Source organism: Heteronotia binoei, chromosome 4 (assembly GCF_032191835.1).
Source record: "Heteronotia binoei isolate CCM8104 ecotype False Entrance Well chromosome 4, APGP_CSIRO_Hbin_v1, whole genome shotgun sequence".
Classification (NCBI taxonomy): domain Eukaryota; kingdom Metazoa; phylum Chordata; class Lepidosauria; order Squamata; family Gekkonidae; genus Heteronotia; species Heteronotia binoei.
The window spans coordinates 156,687,273-156,712,552 of NC_083226.1; the positions used below are offsets into that span (position 1 = coordinate 156,687,273).

The following is a 25,280-nucleotide window of genomic DNA, read 5'->3' on the forward strand; positions in this document are numbered from 1 at the left end:
TGAGCTGCGATACTGTCTGGGATACATGTGAGAGTTTTCCTCTGCTTCAAATAAATCTTCCTGATCACAGAAAATACAGAAGTGAAAGGAGAGGGGAGCATCCACAAGGCACCAAAGCCACAAAATCCCTAGCAGGCTGCTCTGGGCCTTTTACAGCAACCTGTATCTCCTTGGAAACAAGACAGTAAACTCCAAGCAGGGCAGGGCTATGTAAACAAGTCAAAGGAGATGGATGGGCACCAGAGCCTTCCAGTCAGCTTGCACCAGTTTTCCAGGGTTCTGCATTAATTATCTGAGCGGTCCAATCAGAGGAAAGAAGGTGTGAGCCGGGGGAGGAGGAAATGGGAAGAGACAGGCCCACTTTCCCCAAAGTGAACGAGGGAGCGTCTGTAGTTTCAAGTAGAAGCGACAGGTAACAGATTCAAGGTAAAGGATTTGTTCTCTTTCCTTTATTGGGTCAGAAAGGTTACCATCCAGTGATGTATGACAGTAAGAAGCAGCTTGTTGTTGTTAACTTTTAAAGGCAAACCCATGACTGTCAATCTTTCAGGTGTCAGCACACTTAGAAAATGCAGTTGGCATGGGGGGAGCTGCTGATGGCACGTTTCCAAAAAAAAAGCTTCTGGAAGCAAGTACACACTGATTGATCTGCCTGTTTTAATAGAGAAGAATGCGACACTCTAGAAGGGTAACCTGCTCAGTCCCTGGGAGTAAAACCAAGAACTCTTAAAAGACGAAATGATTTGTTGTGTTTTAAGCTTTGGTGGACAAGTGCCTGCCAGGTTCCTTTTTGTGGGAAAAAGCCAAGTCAGGTTGATTAGGGTCCTTGTGGTTTGTGCACACGTTTGCTTCTTTTAGAAACCTTCAGATCAGCCAAAGAACATACACAATTATTAACGAGTAATGATTTAAAAGAATTTCCCCCACCTCCTTCCCTTCCCCACCTTTGCTTATTCTTGCTTCCTCATTCCAAAACAATTGTAAATTTAAAACAGAAAAGCAATTGCAGATTTGAATTTTCCATCAAGTTCCACATTTGAGCAGCTGTTAGTCAGCTTGAACCTGGAACTTTCACGCAAAGCAGATGCTCCCATCCCAGCAAGTTTCCATGGCAGACTGGAGATTTCAATCTGAATCTCTTAGATAGGGGTGGCCAAACTTGCTTAATGGAAGAGCCATATAGAATAAATGTCAGATGTCTGAGAGCCATAAGACATGAACATCAGTGGAAGGAAGGAAGGAAAATAGATGGGTGGAGGGAGAGAGGTGGAAAGAAAGAAACTTTAAATGCATTCTCCAGACTGCCTGCTGGCTTGCCTTGGAGAAGTGATTTAAAGAAAGAAATGCCTTCTCCAAGTCTGCTGAAAGAACAGTGGGTGCTTCAAGAGCCACATGTGGCTCCTGAGCCACAGTTTGGCCACTCATGTCCTAGATTCCAGTCCAACACTCTAAACACTGTAATATGTTGGCCCCCATACATAAAAAATGGTAGAGGAAAAACTAGGTAGATAAAATGATTGTATTGAAAAAACTTAACCACTGCATGTTTTTTTAAATCACCCTCATATGACAAATAGCACTTGCTCCAAATGCCCTCTTCTATGAGTTTTTACTTAAAAAAAAGTTTTTACTTTCTAGAGGAGTGGTTGACTCTGGCTTGTTTTTGTTGACTGACAATGCTGTTCAAAGCAGAGTTACATGCTTCTAAGGCCCCTGAAGAAGAACGCCACTTAAGATAGCACAGTGACCTAAACAACATTGATTCACGTTTGTCACCTGTTTTTTGTTCATTTATTAATTCATTGTGCTTGAAAAAACCGTCCCCCACCCATGCATATATATGTTTGTGTGTGTCTGTCTTTCTTTGATTATCTTCTCATCTGCACCATGCGTACCCCTAGCACTGAAGTAGGGTCCCAATTTTTTTTCTTCAATCTTGCTGTTGCCTTTAACAGCAGATTGATCTAAAGACATTAGCATGTGGGAATGGATGGACCCAGACTAAACTGCCAATTTCCACTGATTCCCCTTCACTGCTGCCCCACTTATGTTGTACCTCAGGGTGATCTGTACCCCCAAAGCTGCATTTTGTGAAGACCAATTGGCTGCAGTGAAGGAGGGAAGGCAGAAAACTTCCATTCTGTAACTGGAATCCAAACCAATGTGCATCTATATGATCTGTGCTCCAGTGTGTATCACCAGCCTGCTGGTAATTTTTGCAGATTCAGCAGTTAGAAGGACAAGTGTGCAAGTAAAGGCATGGAAGCATGTCGTCACTTTTTTCTGGTCAATTGGCAATTCTCAACTGATTGTTAAGACTCTATTGCAAAGTCTCAAAGGAACCATTAGGCAAAACTGACCCTAAATGGCTACCCTAAACTGACCCTAAACTGGCCACCCCCCAGGCCCCTACTCCCAATGCACCATTCCAAGAGGGGAGGGTATTAATCAGGGCTTTTTTATGTAGCAGGAACTCCTTTGCATATTAGGCTGCACCCCCCTGATGTAGCCAATCCTCCAAGTGTTTACAGGACTCTTCTTACAGGGCCTACTGTAAGCTCTTGGAGGATTGGCTACATCAGGAGTGTGTGGTCTAATATGCAAAGGAGTTCCTGCTACAAAAAAAAGAAGCCCTGGAATTAATATTGAGTGTGCAGACAAAATCTGCTTCTTCAGGCTTTCCAGTTGTTAACAGGCATGAGTTTGTTTTTCTTCCTGAGCATATCTAATCTAATTCCAGTGCATTCATCTCTTATCTGCCATTTAAAAATGTGAGGTTCTTCCTCCTCCTTCCAGATGCCTGGTACAGCGAGGCATGACCGAGAGATGGCTATCCAAGCCAAGAAAAACCTGGCCAAAACCACAGATCCAATCGAGAGGCTGCGGCTTCAGTGTTTGGCCAGAGGGTCTGCCGGCATCAAAGGACTCGCAAGGTAAAGTGAGTTCATGAGGTAAATTATTAAACCATCCCTATGATCTGCTGGCCTGGAGATTGATGAAGCGAGACAATCGATTACTCCAGTTTCCATTTCCCCTTTCAAGAGGTTAAGACATTATGTGAAACTTTTGAAGCCAAGAAAATGTTGGAGACAATCCTAGAGGTTGTCCGTGGCTTCTTTACATCGGGGATTACTTCACACCTCATAACTTTACTTAATTGTAAGGAAAATTAAGGGGGAAAGTGAAAGGTTTCAAAACAGCTGCAGATTTTTTTTTTAAACAAAGAACAAAATGAAAAATTTGAAATGTTGTAGGGCCCAAAGCACTATTGAAGCGGGGGGGAAGAATACTCAAAACTAGGGTTGCCAACTTGGGGTTGGAAAATACCTGGGGGTGGAGCCTTGGAAGGGTGGGATTTGAGGAGGGGAAAACTTCAGCAGGATATAATGCCATAATGCTCACCCTCCAAAGCAGCCATTTTGTCCAGGGGAACTGATCTCTGTAGCCTGGAGATTAGTTGAAATTAGGGCTTCTTTTTGTAGCAGGAACTTCTTTGCATATTAGGCCACACACCCGTGATGTAGCTAATCCTCCTGGAGTTTACAGTAGGCCCTGTACTAAGAGCCCTGAAAGCTCCAGGAGGATTGGCTACATCAGGAGTGTGTGGCTTATTATGCAAAGGAGTTTCTGCTACAAAAAAGCCCTGGACTCTATGTCAAGCATGCGGGTTCAATGACGAGTCGAAGTTGATACAAAGACTGCGTTTATTGATAGACCGATACTTTCTGTGTAACACGTTCTTGAGAGTAATGCTGCAAATACATTGATACAATACTTTTAAGGCTTACTTCAAAAGGATTCCAAAGGATGGGGGTGCGGGGTAGCTCTCACACATAAACTATCATAAATGTCTACATTCTCATAGTGTTATCAGGACTCTGTCCTTGCTTTCCCCAGATGTGTCGCACTCCCTACCAGGAATGTATGGAAAGGTACTGATTACTTCTTCTCAAGTTAGTTTCATTTCTCACTACTTCTACTTTTCAGGCAATAAAGCAAGAAGGGGGGGAGGGAAAGAATAACAGAGCTAGCAAAGCTGGGTCCTCCATGATACTTCACAGACAATCAATTATCAATGGAATTTCACCATGCTTGACACTCTATTCCCAAGACTCACCTGGAGGTTTACAACCTTAATTGTAACAATATTGAAAGTCTTGTTCTTGGGTGTATTCAAACTGGAAACATAGCAGTGATTTTCAAAAATGCTTAATGTGGTTATTTCATAATACACAGATAATAATCTCTATAAAATAACCAGGTAATAATAATGTGTGCCAGGACCCGGGGTGAAATTCTAGCAGGAGCTCTTTGCATATTAGGCCACCCACCCCTGATGTAGCCAGTCCTCCAAGAGCTTACAAAAAAAGAGCCTTGTAAGCTCTTGGAGGATTAGCTATATCAGGGGTGTGTGGCCTAATATGCAAAGGAGCTCCTGCTAGAATTCCACCCCTAGCCAGGACCAGCATCAGGGATCAGCATTGCCAGGCACCTCCTACTGACCTGGAGAGCCCAGGCTACCTTGATCATATCAGATCTTGGAAGCTACGCAAGGTCAGCCTTAGTTGGTACTTGAATGGGAGACCACAGAGGGAGCCCAAGTGTAAAGAGACTTGTATGTAAAAAAAAGATGGGAAAAACACCTCAGGTGGAGTTTATTAATGTTACAATGGGCCCAGACTGGAGAGAAATTGTTAAAATAAAAAGAGGAGGGATTGAGAGAGAGGCCCCTTGTTTCTCTCTAGTCTGAAGAAAGGAATGTGCTGAAGCTGTAGAAGCTGCAGAAAACTGTGCAAAGAGTCTTGTACCAGGTCACTACCTAGGTTGGTATGCAGAGAGATAAGATAAAGGGAAATTTTGGGAGGGGGGAAATGTACTCGTGGCTTGGGACATGCGCGGTGCTGTTTAGTTTAGAATGGGAGGGGATCTTCTTATTGGAGGATCTCACAGGTTTTAGGGTTTTTTGCATAGACTATATATTAAGCTGTGCTGCGACACAGAGTTAGGGTTGCTGGGTGGATCTTTCTGCTCTCAACTCTCCATGCATTGCAATCCATGCTTTCAATAAACGATCCTTGCTGGACCCAAACGTGTGAGTATTCTCTGTCAGAGGGACAGTTCTTTCTGGGTTAAAGTCCCAGGTCTGGGTTAGAGTCCCAGCTCACTACTCTACACGTGTCAATTGGTCTTCATGCAGAGGCAGGCAATGGCAAATCACCTCTGACTGTTTCTTGCCTTGAAAACTCTACGTCACCATAATTTCTGATGGGACATTCCTCCACCACACCACTGCCAAGTGACCAATGACTCAGTTAATAGGAAACTGCAAGATGGAACAAAGAAGCAACACTGTCCAACTTGAGACTGACCGAGACTGATTGGAAGAGAGGTAGACATGGAATTGTGGGTGTAAATGGCTGGGTCAGATGGTAGTGAGCAGGGATGGAATTCTAGCAGAAGCTTCTTTGCATATTAGGCCACACACCCCTGATGTAGCCAGTCCTCTAAGAGTTTACAAAAAAGAGCCTTGTATGTTCTTGGAGGATTGGCTACATCAGGGGTGTGTGGCCTAATATGCAAATGAGCTCCTGCTAGAATTCCACCCCTGGTAGTGAGGATAGTGGGGGTAACAGTGCACTTCATGAGTGGACCTCTGGATGGCATCTTACTCAGTACCCGTAAACTCCAGAGTCCTGCCCTCACTAAATAGAGCCAAATGACTGTTGCATGGGCCTTATTTTGCACACTTTAGCTGTGTGCAGCTACCTGCTGATTAAAATACCCATAAATCTGGTCAGTAAGTACTAATCTCTTGTACAAGGAAGATAAGGGTTTAATTGGTTTGAACCAAAGATATAAACATTGAGATGGTACAGAAGGAGGAAATGGAACGTAGGAACGAATTTCTTAATGCAGTAAAAAACTGAGATTTTTCTTTTCTGCTAAACATGTTTTTCTCTTAGGGACAGTCTGCCATAGTTCCCTTGTTCAACTCTCTTGTTCTTTGTACTACTGTTTCCAATCCCTGTTCTCCTCTTTAGGGTATTTCGTATCATGGATGATGACAACAGCCGAACTCTTGATTTCAAGGAGTTCTTGAAAGGCCTCCATGATTACGCTGTGTTAATTGAGAAAGAAGAAGCCGAAAGGATTTTCAACATTTTTGATAAAGATGGGAGCGGAACAATCGACTTTGATGAATTTCTCCTGACATTGAGAGTATGTATCTTGTAAAACAGTTTCTTATGTCATGGTGACATATCACATGAACACCAACTGTCCCTATTCCTGATTATCAGCCACCTCCCCACTTAACCCAGAAAATCCATGTCCCTTTTTGCCCTTTAGGAATACCTTGTGAAAATGAATATGAGTTGCTAAAGATTTCATTCATCTCCACTTTCATAGAATCACGGATGGGACCTCCAGGGTCATCTAGTCCAACCCCTGCACAATGCAGAAAACTTCAAATACCTCCCCCTAAATTCACAGGATCCTCATTACTGTCAGATGGCCATCTAGTCTCTGTTTAAAAACCTCCAAGGAAGGAGAGCCCACCACCTCCTGAGGAAGCCTGTTCCACTGAGGAACTGCTCTAACTGTCAGGAAGTTCTTCCAAATGTTGAGCTGGGAACTCTTTTGATTTAATTTCGACCCATTGGTTCTGGTCCTACCTTCTGGGGCCACAGAAAACAATTCTGCACCATCCTCTATATGACAGCCCTTCATGTATTTGAAGATGATACTTTCTCCCTGCAGTGTCTTCAGTGTCTTAACACCACAGTCCTAAGACTCTTCAAAGCTCACTGACTTCAGTAGATGGCACTGTAACACTGAAACTGTATTAGGGATGCGTGTTCAAATATTTCCAGTCTGAATAAATATCCAAAAATAACATATTGGTGCTTTAAATATATATTTGGGTATCTGGATAGTAGTTGGGAGTTTTAGGAACACCTTGAAGGGTCCTGAAAAATTCCAGGAGTATTTCAGAATATACAGAAATTTCGAGCCCAGCATTGTAAAGTTCTCAGACTATTTTTCTTCAGTTTTAAAATTTGTCTGCATCAGGGTCTTCTTGCCAGGTCTTGGCATTGGTTCGCCAGTTTGGTTTGCCTTAGATTCTCAGGTTTGGCATTGGTTGTGTTGGCCTTGCCACGGAGGCCTGTGGTTCTGCTGGGATTTTATCATTCATCATTGGTCCTCTTGGGCTTGCAACAGTGACTCTTGCTTCAGTTGGTTTAACTTGGATTCTCCAGCTTTACATTGGTTGAATGGAGCTTGTTACATTGGCCTGTGGTTCTCCTGGGATTCTCTGGTTTGATGTTGGTTCTTGGTGGTTCAGTGAGTATCTGGAGGACTTTGGCCAGTGGTTGCTTATGTGTTTCACTATTGGCTTTTTTGTTCTGGAGAAAGCATGGGTTTTTCCCCATAGGAAACAATGGAGACAAAATGGCTGGGGGCACCTTCTCAGGGGCCCATAGGATTGGACCATTTGATCCAGTATACTAGAAACTTGCTTTTTCAGGTAGGCAAGACCAGGTTCCCTGCAACTGTGGTTTTATTTCCTTGAAAAACAGACACTCCAGTCCAGAATTCCCTATAAGGAATAATGGACCCCCAATTTTTCAGATTTCAAACAAAAACTTCAATAGCAAAATGGTATTGGGAGACCCAAATGACATATAATAACAGTATTCATGCCTTTCCCAAATATCCAATCCACACAAATAGTTACTTCTTTCAAGCGCACATTCCTAACCTGTATGTTTTTAAAGTCAGACCCATATGCATCCATTGCCTTCCCCAGTGTCACCCTTGCTGGGTCCTAGGCTCAGTTTGGACCCAACCGGTGGTGGGATGGGTTGACGAGTTGCTATGCTGCTAATGGTGAGTTGCCATCCTACTAATGGTGGGGAGTGAGCCAAGAAGACCCTGTGGTGCAGTAGTAGCCTCCTGGTTGTGCTCATCATGTTCAGACTTGATGGATTGACCAAATAAACAGCCTCATTTCTAGCACAACTTTAACCAACTGAACCATAGTCTGAACCATACTGAACCAACTGAACCCTATTCCATGTTGATGGAACTCTCTGTCTGGGGCAGTGGTGCTCTGGGTGCTTGTGGGGGCACAGTGGAAGGGCTTCTAGTATCCTGGCCCCACTGGTGGACCTCCTGATGGTGCCTGGTTTTTTTTTGGCTACTGTGACACAGAGTGTTGGACTGGATGAGCCATTGTCCTGATTCAACATGGCTTCTCTTATGTTCTTACATTCTTATGTTCTTGACTGTTAAATAAGTTCAGGGCAGGCCGCTCGTAACTGAGTTAATATGAGTGCAAGGCAAGCTTAGAACCGCCAACAATATATTAGAGGAAAGGGACACTCGATCAATTGGGATGATACAGACTTTTCCCTGTTTTCATCTATGAAATGTTGGAAGGTTTGTTGCTGGTTGCATTTAGGGCTGAATCATTTATAGTACAGACCTGAAAGGGATGTGTGTGTGAAAGTTCACAGGGTGCTGGCGAGGCACTATGACCATGTGTATCCAAGATATGCCAATGGAATAGCCCAACAGCACTGTGCTCTAGCTGGGCACCACTATGGCAACAGCAAAGAGCAATGCCATCACAAGCCTCAACAGCAGTGGGGAAAGGGGCAAACCCAGAGATGTGGCAGCAATTAGTTGACTCTCAAAGCTGCCCCATGACATAGGTCATAAGTGTCCAAACAACAGAAAAGGCAAAACATCTCACCTGCACAGGGGCACCTCTGCCCACGAGCCCTGGCATAGAACAAGATATCTACTACAGCCACAACCCATTGTAGAAAAATATAAGAGAAGCCATGTTGGATCAGGCCAATGGCCCATCCAGCTTAACACTTTGTGTCACACAGCGACCCAAACCCAAGTGCTATTGGGAAGTCCACCAGCAGGGCCAGAACATTAGAAGCCCTCCCACTGTTGCCCCCCAAGCACCAAGAATACAGAGCATCACTGCCCAGACAAAGTGTTCCATCTATAAAAAGGTAAAGGTAGTCCCCTGTGCAAGCACCAGTCGTTTCTGACTCTGGGATGACGTTGCTTTCACAACATTTTCATGGCAGACTTTTTACAGGGTGGTTTGCCATTGCATTCTCCAGTCATCTACACTTCCCCTCCAGCTGGGAACTCATTTTACTGACCTCAGAAGGATGGAAAGCTGAGTCAACCTTGAGCCGACTACCTGAAACCCAGCTTCTGCCGGGATCGAACTCAGGTTGTGAGCAGAGCTTAGGACTGCAGTACTGCAGCTTTACCACTCTGCGCCACAGGCCTCTTGTTCCATCTATATCTTGTGGATAATAGGCACTGATGGACCTCTGCTCCATATGTTTATCCAATCCCCTCTTGAAACTGTCTATGCTTGAGGTCACCACCGTCAGCTCTTTCCTAGTGGCATCCAGCACCCCCCCCCCCCCCCGCCCAGCCCATGGTTCATTATGTAGAGTGCATGACTCCAGCTTCTTAGAGCAAAAATATGTATTGTTTAATTAACTAAAATGGGGACAATGAGTCAACTAAGTGTTCACACATTGCATATGCCACCCATAGACATGTAGATCAGATAAGTTCCATCCTGGGAACAAAATACCCAAGCAGGCAGGGGCCTGATCTCGATCAGCCAGTTTGTTGTAGTGGTTAAGTGCACAGACTCTGATATGGGAGAACAGGGTTTGATTCCCCACTACTCCACATGCACCTGCTGAGTGACTTTTAGTTACAGTTTTCTCAGAACTGTTCTCTCAAGAGCAATTCTCTCAGAGTTCTCTCAGTGCCACCTACCTCACAGGGTGTTTGTTGTGGGGAAAAGAGACTGTAAGCCACTCTGAGTGAAGGGTGAGGTATATAAATCAAATCTCCTTCACCTCTTCCTCTTCTTCTTCTTCATCAAGGGTGGGAAAGGAGCTTAAGCTTCTCCTCCCAGTGCCATTTTCCCAGCCTGGCACAATTTGCTCCATTGGGTATACATACTGGTAGCCATCAGTATACCTACATTTCCCCAGAGAGGCCATTAACTGTTTCTGGAGCCATTTCAGATTGAGAAAATTGTGTGAGAGGGAAAACGCCTCTCTCTCCCCAGGCCCCTGTTGCTAGCACAGTATTCTAGGAGCACAACTGCTGAGAGTCCACAAATCCATCATGTGGGCTTTGTAGCATGTGAATCAACCCTGTGGTATCTTTTATGAAGTGGCAATTGTCAAGGATTATCAGTGAAATCTGATAATTGCTTTTATTGAAGGTGAACGTCCTCCACAGTACACAAAACTGTTATAGAACATCTGAGCCATGTTGTGTATAATACGTGGTACCTAGGAAACACGCCCATGATATGCTATTTTCCTGCAATTTTGCTGTGATAACTTCCTTAAAATGCTCTCTTGTGTGATGGAATAGCTGAGGGGAATTGTGGCAAGCTGAGGGGCAGGGGAGCAAGAGATGCCTTGGCAGTTATGGTGATGGAAGTCTGTTGGGGGCAATGGTGTGATTGAGAAAAAGAGAAGGGGCTGTTTGCTGGATACAACATGCTTTTCCAAGGAGAGAGAGATAGGCCAACCCTTTGACGCATTAATGCCTCTTGATTGGCTAGTTTAGGACCAATTTAGCACTAGGGCTTGTTCTGGGTAGAGAGCCTTTTTGCTCCCAGCTCTTCCCTGTTTTCTACAAGCTGCTGCAGAGCTGTGTGTTGGCACGCTGCTTTCCCATGGCAAGCAGAAACTGCTTGTAAGAGGATCTTGCTGCAAGAAAGCAGTGCACCAACTCAGCTCTGTGGCAGCTTGTGCAAAACCAGAGAAAAGTGCAGGGAGCTAAAGGGCTCTCCACCCAGAACAAGTTTTCTGTGCATCACTAAGAAATATTTCCTTGCCCACGGATTGCTAAGACATCAGAGAGAGAAAAGGTTGTTTTCCTTGCAACTTGTAAGGCAGGGCCTGAAAGGCAGAGATGTTCCACCTGGCTTTTGGTTGAGGACAGCAACAGAGCTGGCATCCTCTCTCCTTCTCCTTCCTGTAATCTCTGATCTTGTGCTTCCTCTCCCCCTGTGCAAAAAATGGCCAGGTAGTTCAGAATCATAGAGTTGGAAGAGCCCCCAGGGTCATCTAGTCCAACCGCCTGCACAATGCAGGAAATTCACAAATACCTCCCTCTAAACTGGGATGGAAAACTTACAGAGATGCCATCTTGGACTTTCAAAATCTGGTCATCTTTATTAAGCTTGTATGCTGAATTTTTAATGCTCAATATATATTTGTTTCATGACATTATGCCTTCTTTTGTACATTGCCCAGAGTCCAGCACAAGCTGGGATAGGACAATTATTAATAATAATAATGATGATGATGATGATGTTCCTGTGGAAGTGCTCTCATCTCAGAAGCCACATGTCTGATTATTATTCCAAACATCTGGACCAGTGGCCCTTTTACTGTGTCTCCACTAGCACAGGCTCTCCATGTGGTTTAGCAGCGACTGATGCGGTCAACCTGCGCACATCGGCACTCCACCATACAGTGGGTTCCCAATCCAACAGTGCAGTCCTATGCAGTGAGCTTAAACTGGAATAATTCTACATGGGGTTACATGACTAGACTGGGATAATAGCTAGTGGAGTCTTCTGCACAGGAGTAGGAGAGGAATTGGTGCTGACTCCATCAGCCAGGGAGGTCTGAGCTGCACTGTCCCGTGCAACCCTTTTCCCCACTTACCATTTAAACCAGTCAATATCATCAGCGGAATAACTGGAAAAATTTTCCTGGCCTGCTTCATCAGTGAAGAGGGTTTTAGTCTGTTTCCACTTCTCAGTGCATGTCTCCTGGCTCCTTGTCACCATGCCCAAGATTGGTTTAGTGGGGTGGATCTTGGGGGCTGCTGGGGAAGGATCCATGTCAGCAAACACTTTGCATTTCATTGGATTCAGCCCCATATTCTTATCCAGGGCTTTTTTTGTAGCAGGAACTCATTTGCATATTAGGCCACACCCCTGATGGAACCATTGTGACCTCATTTGCATATTACCCCACTCCCCCTGATGCCAAGCCAGCCAGAACTGCATTCCAGCTAAAAATAGATCCCAGGTTGTAGTCCTGACTCCTGGGTAGCAGGTGGCAATCTAATTCCCCTATTTCTATGCTTGTTTTGTTTTGTGAAGCCTCCTATGTCAAATGCCAGGAAAGAAGTCATCCTGCAAGCCTTTCGAAAGCTAGACAGGACTGGAGATGGTATTGTCACCATTGAAGATCTGCAAGGAGTCTACAATGCAAAACATCACCCCAAGTATCAGAATGGAGAATGGACGGAAGATCAAGTTTTTAGGACTTTTCTAGATAACTTTGATTCACCCTACGACAAAGATGGGCAGGTAAGTGAAACAGCTCCAGGTGACTGAAAAGCAGCTCTTTTACTGTATATAGACTGGGGAGGTGATACTTACATTTTCATCCCTATAAGTTCCAGCCCCCAAAATCCTCCTTTTGATTTTGCTTCTCTATTGTGTGTACTGAACCTGTGGCCCCTTCTTGTGCTGTTTTCTTATGCCAGTTCTTTCCAATAAAATATATGTATGTACATGTTTTCAATCATTATTTTTATGTTTAAAACTTCACAATATTTATTTATTAACTTATTTTTAAAAATTGTCACCTTTCTAAAGACCAATGAAGGCAGCCTGCAAAGTAAAAACAATATAATTTAAAAAATTCAAGTATGGAAAATGACTAATAATATATGCCAGGAAAGCAAGCCAGAGAGCCATGAGAACAGCATCCTAAAATATTATCTACAAAACAGTCCTCAGGCTAGAAGCAGACCAGAAAAACAACTAAAAAGTGAAACCTTTCAAGTCAAAATCTGGGTAAAAGGAAATGTTTTGGCCTGTTGCCTGAAGAATAATAAGATAGGCAACCAGTGAGCCTCAAGAGAAGAGCATTCCAAAGCCAAGGTGACATCACTGAAAAAGCTCTGTCTTTCTTTGCAACCAGGGTTGTCTCGCCCACTAGGCAAACTAGGCGGTTGCCTAGGGTGCCGGGAAGGGGTCGCCAAATTGGGCTCCCCCCCTCCCGGTGCCCAAGACAAATGGCTAAATTTGCCTCCCCGCTGCCTCAGCCCCCTCCAATCTGCTGTGCTCCACCCACCCCCTCGCACGATCAGAGGAGTGCACTGCAATGAGACTCGGCCCTACCGGCTTTGAGGCGGCCGGCATCTGAGCATTCTTTGAAGAAAGAGCTGGAGGAGGCTTTGCTCCCCCCTCACTTCTGGTTCTGGAAAAGAGGAGGAAGAAGCCTCCTCCAGCGCTCTCTTCAAAGAACTCTCAGATGCCAGCCGCCTCGAAGCCAGTAGGGCCAAGCCTCATCACGGCACACACCTCTGATCGATGGGGGTCCCCACAACGGAGCGCTGTGCTGTGGAGGGCAGCGGGGGTGGTGGGCAGGGAGCCTACCTCACTTCTGCACATGGGGGTGCAGTATGTATATAAATGATGTGCACTGTTCATATAGAGCGGGGGTTCCCAACTTCATTGAGCTCGCAGGCATTTTGGTAAGGGATGGTGAGCAAGACCCCAAAGTGGCAGCCACAAGAAGCAGAGCTGGAGAGGATACCTCTCTCTCACACCTCCAGGGAAGAAGGAAGTCTGAAGGGAGGATGGAATCACACTCTGACCAAGGAAAGCCCAGGTGCTTACCAGTCCTCCTGAGTCTCCAAAGGAAAACCCTTAATTTTGAATGAGGACAGCCAGTAATTTTTCTGGCCTGCTGCCTACTTTCTGAAATGTTTGGTGGGGCCCAAGGGAAGTACTGCTGGGTGCCACAATGGGGGACCTGGTATCAGTTATGCCCTGTGTATAAAATGTCTACAGAACTATATGCAGTACAAACAAATCTACAAAAAATAAATGTGAAAAGCAGAGAACCAAATTCGTAAACAAAAATGAAAAGGAATGAAATAGGGAACAATTGCCCATTCCTAGCCCAAGGTAAGGGATTACGATAGAGGTGGGATTCTAGTAGGAGCTCATTTGTATATTAGCAGAGGTTGCTTTATAGAAAAATAAGTGGTGGCGCTCATCCAAGGATTGTTATGCAGCTGCACCTGCTATTCAATGGACAAGGTGGAAAGGAGGAGGTGGAACTGTCAGAAAGGTTCAGGAGCTGTGCTCCTGTGAGCTCCCACTGAATCCGAGGCCTGCATATTAGAAGAAGAAGATTATATTGGATTTATATCCCGCCCTCCACTTCGAATCTCAGAGTCTCAGAGCGACTCATTTACCTTCCTCCCCCACAACAGACACCCTTTGAGGTGGGTGGGGCTGAGAGGGCTCTCACAGCAGCTGCCCCTTCAAGGACAACCTCTGCCAGAGCTATGGCTGACCCAAGGCCATTCCAGCAGGTGCAAGTGGAGGAGTGAGGAATCAAACCCGGTTCTCCCAGATAAGAGTCCGCACACTTAACCACTGCACCAAACTGGCTCTCACACCCCTGATGTAGCCAATCCTTCAAGAGCTTACAACGTTCTTTTTTGTAAGCTCCAGGGGGATTGTCTCCATCAGGGGTGTGTGGCCTAATATGCAAAGGATAGTGCTTAGTGGAGCCCACTATCTGGCATGCCCCACACACCATCTTAATTAACAACATATATCTTGGATAGGACTCACAATAATGGGCTTAAGGATATATATATATATATATATATATATATATATATATATATATATATATATATATATATATATATATATATATATATTTAACCATAAGAGTTGTTCAGCAGTGGAATCAGCTACCCCGAGAGGTGGTGAGCTCCCTCTCACTGGCAGTCTGAGCAGCAGCTGGACAAACACTTGTCAGGGATGCTCTAGGCTCATCCTAGAGGGGGTTGGACTAGATGGCCTGTATAGCCCCTTCCAACTCTGTGACTCTTATGATTCCTGCACCAGGATGCTGGGCTACAAGTCACTCCTGCTTCATGATTATACTTTACATTTTTGCAAGGGATGAGCTGAAAATATTTGGTATGAATCAAAACAAGATTTGCTGTGAATAAACCAAGATCGTGTTTTTCTGTTAAAAAAAGAATTGCTTAATACTACCATTAACATCAATTGGATGAATTGATAGCAAATGGAGTAAAATGCTAAGCTTCTGGAAAGCTCAGGACTTGGGGTCTTCAATAGAGGATGCAGCATTCTTGTAGGAGAAACTGGAGAAGAGGAGTTGGGAGGAAATTTAGGTTCCTGGTTGGCAAAATTACATGCATTCCAATGCAGTGGTTCCTTTAATATCTCTCTTCCTAGTCTAAGTAGTATGTGCACTGAGACTCAAAGGAGGAGTGGTGCAGCTGGGACCAGCCCCGTACGTAGGGGCCATGAGGGGAAGGGGCCCTTTAAATCATGCAGGAGGCTGGTGACTGCTCCTGCCGCCCGTCCCTCATGATTTGGACCCCACCAATCAGCTGATTTGTGGACCTTTAAAAGGCATGGGAGGGGCAGAGGCTGCACCTGGGTGCCCCTCCCATGTGATTTAAATTGTGCAGGAGGGAGAGGGGCAGTCAGCCCCCCATCAAAAAAAACCTTTGTCAGGAGGCCAGCCCCCTTCGGCCCCTGGTTAGCTACGGGCCTTTCTGGGAGCCTTCAATGGAAGGCACAAGCAGGTCTCTCACGGAAGGTAAAGCCTGGGGCACCTGTCCCAGCCTGTGCTTGGCTGGAGGGGAGAGAGAGAAAGGACTGGGTAATATCTTATGGAACATCCCTTTCTTCTTTTTCAGAAGCATTCACTTGTATCCTCTTCCTTGAATTTGCACTGAATCATCCTGTCTGCCTTCCAGCGTGTACAAGCAAAACATTTGCTTGTCTCCCCTACAGATATGCTGCATATTGGTACAGGGGAGGGTATTACTCCCTCTAAGCTGTGGAGTCTTGTGAGCAAAAATCCTACTTCGTGAGCTATTAGCATTAAAGTTGTGAGCTACTGCATAAACTAGTTTGCTCTGGGGCGATTTTTTCCTGAGTTGACAAAAATGTGTGAGCCGGTGGCTAAAAATTTGTGAGCTAGCTCACACTAACTCAGCTTAGAGGGAACACTGGCGGAGAGAGCAGGGGGGATGTAACATGGTTAGTCTCTGTGCCGCTGTTATCACTCACCCTCTGTCTTTTGTAGATGTTTGTATTTTTTTTATATACACCTAAGGCGGATTATTTCTGAAGATTAAAACCTGAGATATATTTCACAGGAAGTTGTTCTGTGCCCAGTTTTTAATAAGATCTCTGCTGGACCACCAGACCAAAAGTTCATCCGGTCCAGCATCCTCCTTCGCACAGTGGTTAACCAGATAGACCAAACAGTTCACAATCAGGCAATAGTCTTCCCACAGTATTGTGTTGCTTTCCAGTAAGCAGGGGTGTCCACACTTGGAAAATGACTGATATTAAAGCTCCCTTCTTTAATATATTTAATATTCCACCAATAGCTAAAAGTTATAGCAATCTCCACTAATGTTGCATTACACTTTGCTGTCTCCTTTTCACAGTTGCATTAGCTAAGACTAGAGAAATTAAGACTGGATAGGCTGAGAAGCAAGAGGGTGGCCAAACTGTGGCTTGAGAGCCTGATGGCACCTGGGGGGGTTTTGGCCACTGTGTAACACAGAGGGCGTTTTCGCACTTACCTTTTACTGGCGCGACCACCTTCCTCACGCCGGCGGATCTGCAGGGATTTCGCACCAGAAGCGCCGGCGCAGCCAAAAGAGCCGGCAACTTCCGTCGCGGAGCCAGCTCAAACGTTTTCCTGCTTCTTGGCGGTTTCCGTTTGAGCTGGCTCCGCGACGGAAGTTGCCGGCTCTTTTGGCTGCGCCGGCGCTTCTGGTGCGAAATCCCTGCAGATCCGCCGGCGTGAGGAGGGTGGTCGCGCCAGTAAAAGGTAAGTGCGAAAACGCCCCCAGTGTTGGACTGGATGGGCCATTGGCCTGATCCAACATGGCTTCTCATGTTTTCATATGTTCTTATGACACTATTGTCTTCCTATGCTACCCCTGCAAACGAGGAAGTTAGTTGTGTATAAAAGAAGGATCCGTTCTCCTGTCCTTCAGGAATTTCCCAAGGGGATTCCTTTTGTCAAAGTCACAGTCCCAAAGAATATCATTCCAGTTGGATAGACAACAAAAGAAGATAGAGTTTAAAGTATGTTTCCCATTAGTCTTTTTGTGGCATTATATTTGGGGGATCCAACTGCATCTACCCAGAGCGTGCACTTCCCTTTATCCTCTGGGTCACTGTTTCATCCTGGGGTTGTATTGCTGTAGTGACTGAAACGGCAAGTATGTGTGGTGCCCTAATTTCTCAAAACAGTGACTGCTTATATATGAAAGGTTGCAGGTAGGATGTGTCCCAGTGTGCATAAATGTAACTTCTGGGATAGACTACTTGTCAAGGGCTCTTGCCATAATAATTATTCCTTCAGTTACTTTTCAGTCTGTGCAATGTTATCCATGCTTGCGTTCTTTGTTCTGGGAATGTTGGGGGAGTGCAGCTATACCTGATTTGCTATCCTTCCTGTAACATCACCTGTAACCATTCTGCACTGCGGTGTATACTGGTGCCTTTGTCTCAAGGTCATGTTCTCTCCTTCCAGAGACTGCTTCGACTGTTAGGTGAAGCGGGGCTGGGTGAGAAACAATTTCTATCGCTCTTCACAGGCTTTTTGCTATTATTTTGGCAGGGTAGGTAACAGCCCATCTAGGGTATAAAGATCTGGCCCTTCCCCAGGTGAGCCAGACTGGACACGAACTTCTATGCTTCTGTTACCTATCTATCAATAAAATCAACCTCTCTTGCAAAGCAAGAAGTGGGCTGTGTTGAAGATCGTTCCAGAACTGACACTACTAAAACCAATGGAAATGAAAAATCACATTTTGAACCCTGTACACCAAGTATCTGAATCAAAAACTTTTAAAAACATTTGTTAAGAATCTGCATCCTTCCCTACCACCAATTGGTTCAGGATGACATACTGCTTCTGCTGATAACCGTTGATGCATCTTTGGTGTAGTGGTTAAGTGTGCGGACTCTTATCTGGGAGAACCGGGTTTGATTCCCCACTCCTCTGCTTGCAGCTGCTGGAATGGCCATAGCTCTTGCAAGAGTTGTCCTTGAAAGGGCAGCTTCTGTGCAAACTCTTTCAGCCCCATCCACCTCACAGGGTGTCTGCTGTGGGGGAAGAAGATAAAGGAGATTGTAAGCCACTCTGAGACTCTGATTCAGAGAGAAGGATGGGGTACAAATCTAAGGTCTTCTTCTTTCCCTTTGAATACTGTCTAGACTCTAAGCAAAGTAATGCAGCAAAATGTGCTTTATGCAATACATGATACTATTATCTTTCTTTTTCTTTCGTATTTCTCTACTCTAGGTGACAACGGATGAATTCATGAACTATTACGCCGGTGTCAGTGCTTCGATAGATACAGATGTCTATTTCATTGTGATGATGAAAAATGCTTGGAAAATCTGATTGCATGATTTTTTATAAAACCACACTCCCTCCCTTTCCTTTTCTTCTGGTCTGTAACATCTCCTTAGCCTTGCATGCAAAACAGGGCGATTGCCCTAAATGGAATAGCCACACATGGTTGCCGCATGTTGCATTAAGGTAAAAGAAATAATAGTCCCCGTGAACATGGCTGGTGTTTCGGCAGGACCACCCTTGGGGAAGAGGCACCTCTTACTTCAGCAAACACAGATGGTCAAAATGTGCAATGGGAATATGGAGGCGTTTTGTGCAGAAAAATGCCAGGCCATAGGGACAGAACTTGACTCTTTGCTGCCTGTGGTGTGTTGCTCTTGTGTTCTCCCATCAAAGACCAAAGAAGCCTGCCCTGGGGGCTGGGGAGAGAAATCCAAGGGAGAGGTTGGTGAGGGGGGTGATAGCTCCTGCCCAGGCCACATTTTGGGTAGGAGCTCACAGGAGAGGAGCTCTGGGATCTCTAAATGTTATTGCACTCTTTCTTTCTTACCCCCTCCCCCCTCAAATACTTGCTTCTGGGCTCCATCATTCAAATTCTCTGTGAGAATTTTGCTGAACTCGAAGATCTGACAAACTTCCTATTATTTTTCCCCACAAAAAAAAATGGGAAAATAACCAAAACATATAAAGCAGACAGATGGAAATCTTCATCGTGCCACTGCGGGCACATAGGAGAAAGTAACTTTAAAAGTTTGGTGGGGGTAAGGTTTTATTATGACAATTATAATTCAAGAAGCATTTGAAGGTAGATGCTGAGCTGATATAATTTAGTGCACCTTCAGATGACGTCAGGAGTGTGCGGCTTATGCAAATTATGAGCTCCAGCACCTCTTTTTCTACAACATGAGCCCTGCTCCTACCCCCTTTTGCTCATGTCCTGTAGTCCTGTAGTCCTCCTGCCATAACTGAAGTACCCTTTCAGAGAGCTTTCTGTGTCTTTTAAGGGGCATTTTTGCACAGGGCTTACCCTGGAGCGACGTCCCTCTTCACCACGCAGTGTCTGCGTGGATTTCGCACCAACTGCTCCGCAGAACCCGGAAGAGCCGCAAAGTCCCGTGGCTTTTGTGTCACAAATGTAAACTGGTTTTTGGCGGTTTACATTTGCAACGCAAAAGCCACGGGACTTTGCGGCTCTTCCGGGTTCTGTGGAGCAGTTGGTGTGAAATCCACGCAGATGCTGCGCAGTGAAGAGGGACGTCGCTCCGGGGTAAGCCCTGTGTGAAAACGCCCAAGGTCTTTTACCTGTCATTGGATTGGATCCAAAGCATGAAAGGCAGAAGGGGTAATTTCATCCCCTTTCCACTCCCTACTGCAACCTCCTAACCTGTGTGGCTGTTATTCTACAGGGATCCCATGAGCCCAGCTGGGAATCACGTTTCCCATGGCCAGAAATGCACTAGAAGGGGAAATGGGAAAGGTCTCCAGCCAGAAACCCATTTCACTCAGACATCACTGGATTCCATGCACTTCCCCTCTTTTTTCTTTTTTTTTTGCCTATGAAATCTACTTCTACTCAGACCTTTGAGAACTTCTTTCTCCCCCTCAAATACAATCTCAAACTTAAGGCAGTGGAATCTGATCTTCTGTCTGCAACCAACCAGTTCCTGAAGATATTGTTGAGACGTTTTGCTTCCCACCACCTGGAGAGGAGACAGACATTCATACACAAGTCCTTTAGCAGATGATAATAAAATTGCATTCACTGGATAAAACAAAGCGGAAATGTTTTTTTTTTTTTAAATTAAAAATATTATTTATTTAAATGCTGGCATGCTATATTATTCCATGTTCAAAGTTGTTCAAAGTTGCTCGCAACATTTGTGGGAGAGCCAGGAGCATCATAATGTACCAAAAGAAACTTCTCCAATATAAAAAAATATGCCACATTTGAATGGTGTACAAATGACCACGTGAAACTGAATCACAGCCTTGGGCCAACTAGGTAAGGATTGTCTACTCAGACTGGCATCAGTTCTCCAGAATCTAAGGCCAGATGTCCCTCACACCACCCATTGCAAGATCTTAACTGGAGATGCTAGAGATCGAAGGAAACTTCTGTGTGCCAAGCAGATGCTGTACTGCTGAGCCGTGGCACCAATATGCGAAACCCCTACACAGGACAAAAGTACTGAGTGCCCACGAACAACAAATTCATTGTCTTCAATGGCTTTGATTAAAATACCTGAGATAAAGTTGAGCAGCAACATAATAGGTTCAAGTTTTAACTGTTGTGTTAGACAGAGCCAGCCCGTCAGCAGCCACTGTGAATAGCGGACGCTGTTTTTATTCTTGTGAAGGCGTTTTTAGAACTTAAATATAGTAAGGGGGGGGGGGGGGGAGAGAACTGAAAAAGAAATAAACCTATTTATTTTTCAGCCCAGAAAAAAAAAGAAAACAAAAGCTTTCCCGATTGTGCTCAAGGTCATTTTGGAAACCCCTGCACACACTACATTTTAAAAAATTGTTAATAAAAATTCCACAGGGGTGGTGCTCATCCATGGGGCATTGCCCCCAATACCCCCCCCCCCATGGCCACGGGCCTGGGAAGATCCCGACACGAGATGGATTGGCTTAATTAAGGAAGCCATGGCTCTCAGCAGGACCTGAGAGAGGCAGTCAACGGCAGGAGATTTTGGAGATCATTAATTCATAGGGTTGCCAGAAGCTAAAAGCAACACATGCAAAGGAACTGTACTGATTAAACATGGCTCATGTTTCTCAAGCGATCTTAAAAATTACTCACAAACTGCATTCTTGAACCCTGCATGGAAAAGAAAACAGTCTAGAAGGCCTCGGAAGCCACCTGTGCCCATTTCAGTGCCGACAATCCATCCACATGTTGACTCACCATGCAGAGAGGGAGAGCAGGTGAGAATGAATGTGGTGGCCCCGCCCACCACTTCCACATGATTTGCTGAGTCATCTGTAATGTGCAAATACACAGAGGAAGTATCTATGCACACACCAATACTCCCTCTAAGCTATGGAGTCTTGTGAGCAAAAATTCTACTTCTTGAGCTACTGGCATTGTGAGCTACTGCATAAATCAGCTTGCTCTGGGGCCGTTTTTCCTGAGCTAAGACAAAAATGTGTGGGCCAGAGGCTGGAAAACTGTGAGCTAGCTTACACGGACTCAGCTTAGAGGGAACACTGGTGCACACCCCTTTCTTGTGATCAGCAACATCACCGATCACAGAGAAGGAACGTAGCAAGTAGGAGCTTGCTCCGCATGAGCACACCATGCAGATGATGTGGTATAGTGGCGAAGTCCACATGCTCCTGCTTGTTCCCCCTCCTCACCCAGTGAGTCAACAGGCAGGCGGGTCGTCTTAAAGAAGAGCTGCTCAGATGTGCTCTTGTGCCACATCCATTTGTGTAGAAGGCACTGGGTGCCGCAGGGTATGCAAGCTGCCTCCAAGGAAATGGGAGCTGCTGAGATGGGCAACTTCCAGGTATATAAGTATATTCTCAAACCAGGTATATAGCCTCTTTAGCAGGGCTTTTTTTTGAATAGGAACACACAGGAATGCAGGAGTCAAGTTGCACCTTTAAGACCAACAAAGTTTTATTCATAATGTAAGCTTTCGTGTGTGCATGCACACTTCTTCAGATGAGGAATCAGGGTACAGTGAGCAGAGATACATATAGCTGGTAGGCAGTGGTTTAGAATGCAAAACGATTTCTCATCTGAAGAAGTGTGCATGCACACATGAAAGCTTGCATTCTGAATAAAACTTCATTGGTCTGACAGGTGCAACTTGACTCCTACTTTGTTCTACTGCTTCAGACCAACACGGCTGCCCGCTCGGATCTGTCTACACAGGAATGCAGTTCCAGCTGGTTTGGCTTCAGGGGGTGCGGGCTAACATGCAAATAAGTTTCTGATGTGAACAATGGCGACGTCAGGAGTGTGGCTTAATATGCAAATGAGCACCTGCTGGGCTTTTTCTACAAAAACAGCCCTGCTCTTAAGATACAATGAAATAGATGCAAGTGTTTTGGGGAGGTTTTCACACAGCAATTGTTTCTTGTCTGTTCCCTGAAATAGTCCGTTATTGCACTTAGCAGCAAGTCTTTATCATAAATGCCACAAGCAAATAAGATTATTATCTGTTTTTCCAATGCATTTTTTGTTGTTGTTGCAGAGGATAGAAAAGAAAGGAAGGTTATTCTCCAGATATACATTTTAACAGCAGCAAAGGATTTGTTCTTAAACCAAATCCAAATACAAGAGCAGGTAGGATGGCCATCTTTAAACCAAAGGTTTCATCTTTAAAATGGGCATTCAATGAAATTGCTGAGCAGTTGGGTTAGAACAGATAAAAGGAGGTACTTCTTCACCCAAAGGGTGATTAACATGTGGAATTCACTGCCACAGGAGGTGGTGGCGGCTACAGGCATAGCCAGCTTCAAGAGGGGGTTAGATAAAAATATGGAGCACAGGTCCATCAGTGGCTATTAGCCACAGTGTGTGTGTGTGTATGTATATATATATATATATATATATATATATATATAAATTATTGGCCACTGTGTGATACAGAGTGTTGGACTGGATGGGCCATTGGCCTGATCCAACATGGCTTCTCTTATGTTCTTATGTTCTTATGTTCTTAAAACTCAATGAGCCAACAGTGGCCGTTCCGGGCTAAGCAGCCAGTGTGGAATTACTCTGTGATGGAAGGAGTGGATCCACTCTGCCCTGTTCAAAGCAGAGCAGCCTCCATCAGAACCATCCTGGGTCAAAAAGAAAGAATCGTGTCCTCATTGTCAAGGCTGACACTATGACAATATGGCCAGCATGAAGGGTCTCACCATGTGTCCTCACTGTTAACTCTACAGAGTGACGCTTGTTTATATTTGGTTTCCTGGGTTTCCCTTGCTTTCAAAAAAGCTTGCCATAGTGACATAGGCTTCCTCTTTGCTTGCTACCTTAACTTGACTGTTGGTGTAAACTGGTTGACAGGATTCTAATCCAGGCAAGATGGTGGGATCCAGCAATGCACTTGAATGGGGACTGTGAGCATCGTTACAACCGTGTTGACCACCCACACCGCTCTCATTATGCAGGTTGGCTTTGATGAACTCATCACTGCTGATACAGCAACTTCTGCCCAAATGCCTGTTTAGCAGCTCAGCCGGCCACATCCCTTCATATGCCAGAGACAGCTTCAGCCAGCCATGATTGATGTGACTCAGGTGGGTTGTTAGTTCCAGTCTGTTCCCAGCTGTCTCTGGAACATCCATAGGAAGCAGCAACTGTTGAAAATGCTTCATTTCTGACTTGGCTTGAATGCTGTCTACCTTGTGGATGTGAGCGTACCCAAAACTCTCAGGATTGAAGAAGCTTATCTCAGAATTCTGTAGGAACAAGGGAAGGGTTGCTATCAGCATGAACAGCTTCAGGTGTAAATTTCTGAGACACATTTTTGTTTTGTTTAAGTATCCGCAGGCCTTCTTCTTTTTGTAGCAGGAACTTGTTTGCTTATTAGGCCACATCCCTCTTACGTAGCCAATCCTCCAAGAGTTTTCAGAGCTCTTATTATAGGTCCTACTGTACACTCCAGGAAGACTGGCTACATCAGGGGTGTGTGGACTAATATGCAAAGGAGTTCCTGCTACAAAAAAGCCCTGATTTAGCAATACAATGGGGGGGGGAGGGCGTTCAAAAGCTCTAGAATAAACATCAGCTCAGAAAAATCAAGAAATTTTTGATTTTCGGCATGTTAACTTGCTAACAAGTTTGTCATGGCATAAGGTCTGGCAGGCCATGTCCAGCTTCATTACATGCATTGTTGTTTTGTTGCAACAGACTTAACACAACTACCATTCTGGACTGAACTCAGGGTGTAGTGAAAGTGCAATGTTTTGTCTTTTTAGCATTTTATAATAATAATAATAATAACAACATCATTTAATTTATACCCCGCCCTCCCCGCCAAAGCAGGCTCAGGGCGGCAACATAATATAAAATACAAAAGTTACATAATAAAACAATAATCTGCAACATTATATAATTTCCTTAAAATTCCTTTAAAACCATCTAAATAAAACCAACAATTTCATACGATCGTACTCAGTGCTCCATTTTCAAAATTTCCGATCTTATATACAGATTTTATCATAACGACAGTACAGCTGGATCTGCATTAAGGCCAGCTGAAAGAGGATAGTCTTGCAGGCCCTGCGGAACTAGGCAAGACTCCGCAGGGCCCGCACCTCCTCTGGTAATTGATTCCACCAGTGGGGAGCCATTATTGAGAAGGCCCTTTGCCTTGTGTTTTTCAGTTCGGCCTCCCTCAGCCTGGGGATTATCAATAGATTCTGTGAACCTGATCTCAGCACCCTCTGGGGTACATATGGGGAGAGACGGTCCCTAAGGTCCCGCAGTCATATAGGGCTTTAAAGGTAATGACCAGCACCTTGTAACGGATCTGGTACACAATTGGCAGCCAGTGCAACTCCTGTATGTGTTCCCACTTAGGGAGCCCTAATAGCAGTCTAGCTGCTGCGTTCTGCACCAGCTGTAGTTTCCAGGTTCGGCACAAGGGCAGCCCCATGTAGAGGGCATTACAGTAGTCCAACCTCGAGGTGACTGTTGCATGGATCACCGTTGCCAGATCATCACACTCCAGGAAAGGAGCCAACTGCCTCACCCGCCTAAGATGAAAGAAAGCGAATTTGGCAGTGGCTGCTATCTGGGCCTCCATTGATAGAGAAGGCTCCAGTAGC

At 45.0% G+C, this 25,280-nt stretch overlaps 2 protein-coding genes across 3 annotated transcripts in view; one reads left to right on the plus strand and one right to left on the minus strand.

The window, feature by feature from the left end:
- Nucleotides 1–330: 330 nt before the first annotated feature.
- CAPSL (calcyphosine like) lies at nt 331–18,579 on the plus strand. 2 transcript variants are annotated; one of them, XM_060236450.1, is made up of 5 exons: nt 331–426; nt 2,797–2,933; nt 6,042–6,219; nt 12,191–12,400; nt 18,435–18,579. In XM_060236450.1, the coding sequence occupies exons 2-5, from the start codon at nt 2,797–2,799 to the stop codon at nt 18,534–18,536; spliced, it is 627 nt and encodes a 208-aa protein (XP_060092433.1). In that variant the 5' UTR covers nt 331–426; the 3' UTR covers nt 18,537–18,579. The 2 variants fall into 2 exon arrangements, with proteins under 2 accessions (XP_060092433.1, XP_060092432.1); XM_060236449.1 differs by having other exon boundaries at nt 361–489.
- A 4,783-nt stretch (nt 18,580–23,362) lies between these two features.
- Nucleotides 23,363–25,280, minus strand: part of IL7R (interleukin 7 receptor) — a 30,857-nt gene continuing 28,939 nt past the window's right edge. The window contains exon 8 of the mRNA XM_060236279.1: nt 23,363–23,909. Coding sequence (XP_060092262.1) covers nt 23,403–23,909 — 507 coding nt within the window. The 3' untranslated portion in view covers nt 23,363–23,402. The remainder of the gene's footprint in view (nt 23,910–25,280) is intronic.